The sequence below is a fragment of the Aedes albopictus genome, chromosome 3, assembly GCF_035046485.1.
Source record: "Aedes albopictus strain Foshan chromosome 3, AalbF5, whole genome shotgun sequence".
Lineage (NCBI taxonomy): Eukaryota > Metazoa > Arthropoda > Insecta > Diptera > Culicidae > Aedes > Aedes albopictus.
In genome coordinates this window covers 59,343,886-59,348,726 of record NC_085138.1, presented here as the reverse complement: position 1 = coordinate 59,348,726, position 4,841 = coordinate 59,343,886, and the positions used below count along the sequence as shown (strand labels likewise).

The following is a 4,841-nucleotide window of genomic DNA, read 5'->3' as shown; positions in this document are numbered from 1 at the left end:
GCAGCAACCTATGTATGCAAAAAGTGCGGAGTGGAAGTCCACATCCCCACTTAGGCGTCCCGTATCTAGAAAGCTACTTCCAGAACAGGGTGCTCCTCTACTACATACACCAGGAGATGGAGAAAGGCGTTACAACAACATCACCGTGGGGGTACCTCAAGGATCATTTCAGGGCCCGGTACTATGGAAAGCGGTGCACTGAGGCTCACACTACCACCGGGCGTCAAGTTGGTTAGATTTGCCGATGACATTACGCTCGTGATATACGGTGAGCCCACCGACAGAGGTGTAGCTGATAGCGGTGCATTCGGTCAGCATTGAGGAGGATCGGATGAGCTCGAGACAGCTGGCACTTGCTCATTGATGACAAGCTGATGATCGGTAGCCACGCCTACAAAAGGGCAAGTAGGGAGATAATGAGCTGTCGAAGATGATGTCAAACAGTTCGGCAACAAGCTCGAAGAAGCGAAGGCTGCTTGTGACACTTGATCTTCATACTAGGATATGATACCGCCACAAGGCTGAGCACACTAGTAGTCAAACGAAACATCAACAGGTTGATGTGTCAATAGCCCAAGTAACATTTCGATGACCAAGGAGTCTTGTAGCGGTTTTTAGAACCGTCAATAAACCTAATGCATTTTATTTTGGTTTTATGATGGTTTTTAAAACCTCTTCTTTTCTATTTGACTAAAATTGTTACTTGGACACGGATCCCCATGGCGAAGTGAGCTTTCACTTGACGCAATTGAGTCGCAATTTCCCCAAGCAACACACATGTTATATTAGAGTTATGACAGCGCAAGTTTTGGTTGTATAGAAGTTAATTTGACGTAATTCTAACATTGTGTTGAAAGAACATCTAATGAACTCATATACAACTGAAACTTGCGCTGTCGTAACTTTTATATAACATGTGTGTTGCTTGGGTCTGACGGGCAATGGGTCCTGTAGGTGGTATTTGGACAGATTCGGGCATGCAGGCTTCCCTGCATGGCCGGAGTGCGCAAACTGCGACGAAACCGTGAAGCACGTGCTCTTTCAATACCTAGGCTTCACGGAGTAAAGGTCGAGTATGCAAAAGATATGTGGTAGAGATATCACTCCGGATAAGGAGATATCACTCCGGATAACATTGCTGAATGGATGTTTTCGGGGGCAGACAAGTGATATTTCGTTACTTCCAAGGACTCCCTAATAGTACTTGAAGTACAACAGAGAAAATGGCGGGCCGACCAACATATAGTTGATTTGCCCCCTTCTCTTCCAGGAGCTTGAGTGCAACAGGTAGTCTATAGCACTGAACCAAGGACTCAGTCCTCCGGCGGAGGCGGAGGGGACTACTTAACGCGGAAGCTGGTGGAACGCTTACCAAAGAGAGTGCTTCTCGATCACCTACTGTATGTTGGATGTCTTCAGTTATGTTGCTGGCTTTTCAGTCTTATGGAAGAATCAAAACAACTATATGTTTCGGTCCTTATTGCATCATTTTCATGGATTCGAAAGTGTAGTTGTATTTTCGTTATCGTGTTTGTTTGAACAGTTAACCGTCATTTATGTTTAGTTTTTTAGAAATGTTTTTACTTTAGGAAAACTAGTTTAAAAATATAAAATATCGGAATCCGTCCCACTGTCGCCACACTTTCGAATCCTTGAAAAAAGTCCAATAAGGACCGAAACGTCGGATCAAGAAAACATATAGGGTATGTGTGCCATCAGTAATCTCACGCTCATATATTCATCCTATTCAAAAACAAGCGATTACGGCACCGATTGATTCCGTTCTTTTTGTTTTCATGCGTGCTCACTTCTAACAAAAAATTCAAAAATAAGAAACAAAACAAACAGCACTTCAATCCTTTGTTTTTCGTAGGATGAAAATGGGAGCCACATGCTTAATAAGGGAACCAATACCCTAGTTGTTTTGATTCTCCCAGAAGACTGAAAACCCAGCAACATAACTGAAGACAAAAAGAGAGTGCTCATGCAGGGTTCCACCGAAAGACATCGTGGAACGAGCCGTAATATGCAGGAAGGAAAAGAAGCGAAAAGAATAAATTTTGAAGCAAATAAAACTCTTTATGTTGTTTGAGTAAAATAACATTTATTGATACGCTGTTAAGTATAATCAATTTTTGATACAGCAAAATAAGATTACATAAATTATAACAAGTAAAATATTATATGAATTATAAACAAAATTACATCAACTAAACATTACACACAAATATACATACTAATTTTTAATGTGTCTATTGAAATAAAACAACTAGAAAACATTAATACGTTATAACCTACACATTTAATTTTTATTAAACTCTAAAACAGTTAACAACTATCAAAGTAACATACCTAACACTACGTAACGCAACAGGGATGTTCGCTGATCGACAGCTTTGCTGAAATCTTCTTTAAAAAAAAACTCACCACACGCCTGTTGATCGACGATCGATCTTTTCATTGCTTGTTTTGCGATTGCCTACCCACAGGCTGCGGGCTGCGTTATGCTTTTGTTCAACATTGCATCTGACTCACCGCACCGTGGTAAGGTGAATACCACAAAATTGATCAAACGCCTTTCTGCCTTTTTCGTCTGCATCCCTAGTCGGTCGATATTCGTTGTTCTCTTTTCACAAGATTGGCACATTTCAAATTTCTTTTGTCAATTACAAATTTCCATGGTAAAAAGTACAATAACTATTTCTTACGATTCTAACACTAATGCTAACGGTTCTAAGGTGGTACTGGTAAAACTAGCATACGTTGTTGGATGTGTGTGTGTTTTGGCGGGAGAAACCCGTTCGAAAAAAGTGGACCCTAAAAATACTGACTATAATTCAATACATATTACACAAACTATCGCTCAACATTACCAGAGTTTTTGCAATTTTCAAGTTACAAAAACTTTGTTAGTACCAAGCGATATTTTGCTATAATTGTTTAACACCTTACAAAAATGTTACGGAAGGGCTTAGTACGTGGAAAAATAGACCTCAACCGAAAAGGTTAATCATAAATTTTGAGTTTTAACGAAACTAATTCATTGAGCACCAAAACTTCGCTTGTCGATGTGTTATCGAGTGTTAGAAAATATCTTCCGTATCTATTTAGAGTAACAAGTTAAGAAATACAGTAAAGCTACAACGGTACTTAGTGAGTAAATGGTAAAACCTTACCCTAAGAAAAATGTGTATAAATTGAGCGTTCATATATTGAATTCGAAAAATTTTCAAAATCAAGCTTCACTTTTCTGTAGGTCTGCATCCAAGTCTTTTGTATGAAATTGCTTTGTACGATTCGTTGAACCATCTGTTTGTCCTGCTTTTGCGACTGCGAAGAAAAGCTATTTTGTTTTTTGTGTTGCTATTGCTGATGGGATTAACTTCAATCTTTACGCCAGCGATAAAGATTGACAAACCTCGGGCTATGTGTGGAAGTGTGAGTGTGCGTGCGTTTGTGTATGAATGTGCTGTTGGAAGCGTGCTTTTAGAGGTTTGTGTTTGTGGGTTGGTTTTCTATTGGTATTTTAGTGTTTAGGGTTAAGTTCACTTCTGACTTTCCATTGGAGATTCTGATCCCCACAGATCGTACCACGGACCGTAGGCCTTACCGTCCGAAACGGAGGACTTCGTCGATTTACGCTTCTGATTTCCGTTGGTGTTCACCTTGGCACTGATTCTCGATTCCTGTTCGGACTCATACTTCATTGAATCCATCATCTGTCCGCTACTGTTCGTTTTGGATAGTTTTGACCTGCGATCCCTCGGTGGTTCTTCAATCATCTCTTCATCCATCATCATCATGGCATCCTCGTCGTCAACGGTTGTCCCGCGGAAGGTTGAAAATGTCATCTTCTCCTCCTGTTGCTGCTGCTGCTGCTTCTTGGCGTCACTGCGGTTCGCATCACCGTTGGACTTCCTTCCTTCCCGCATCCTTTCTCGATTCTTCCTCATCATCATATCTGCAGCGGAAACAAGGTGGTCGTCTACCACGATACAGTCGTACGGATCGGAACTTGATGAATTCCTTTCTGTATCCGTTCCGCTTGAGTAGTATTGCTTCAGAATTTCTTTGCGGCGTACAGTCTTCATCAACATCATATCATCCATCATACCATCGTCATCGTAGAAACTCGTGTCCTGAATCATAATCGAATCACTCGGGATGATCGCAAAGTCGTCGAAGTGCTGATCCTGATAGTACTTGTTCAGAGCGTCATTGTTTCGATTCTTGCTGCTCTCGCGTTCCTTCGTCCGATATTTTTCCTTACCCTTCACTTGCATAGAGTCGCCGTAGATTTGCTCTTCCTGGGCCAAACGATCATTGTAACTGCTTCTATTATTGTTCGTGTCATTTTTATTTGACTTCGACGCCTTCCTATCAGATTCTTGCATACGGCGATCTTTCTCTTCTCTTCTGTCCTGTCTATCGTGGCGTTCTTGTCTCTCGCTTCTTTCCTGCCGGTCCTGTCGGTCTTGTCTTTCACTTCTATCTTGTCGATCCTGCCTATCCTGTCGTTCCCGCTCCTGCTTGGATTGGCTCATCTTCTTCTGCTGCTGCTGTTGTTGTTGTTGCTGCTGATGCTGTTGCTGATTCATCTCATCCAGCTTCGAAATCCTTTTATCAATATCCGACTTGGTGATTGGGAACTTCGCCTGTTCCGGCATCATTGCAATACTGTGCGGTCTCTGCTGCATCTCCCTCTCCTGTTCGCGCTCACGGTACTCCCGTTCCTGTTCCCTCTCCCTTTCCCGTTCCCATTCGCGTTCCCTTTCCTTCTCGCGTTCTCTCTCGCGGTTTCTCAACAGTGTGCTGGTCTCCGCGTTCCGCATCATCTCCTT

General features: G+C 42.0%; 1 protein-coding gene across 1 annotated transcript in view; it reads right to left on the bottom strand.

The window, feature by feature from the left end:
* Positions 1–2,072: 2,072 nt before the first annotated feature.
* The window catches only part of LOC134290206 (myb-like protein X), a 704,426-nt gene continuing 701,657 nt past the window's right edge, over positions 2,073–4,841 (bottom strand). Inside the window, exon 7 of the mRNA XM_062857276.1 lies at positions 2,073–4,838. Coding sequence (XP_062713260.1) covers positions 3,546–4,838 — 1,293 coding nt within the window. The 3' untranslated portion in view covers positions 2,073–3,545. The remainder of the gene's footprint in view (positions 4,839–4,841) is intronic.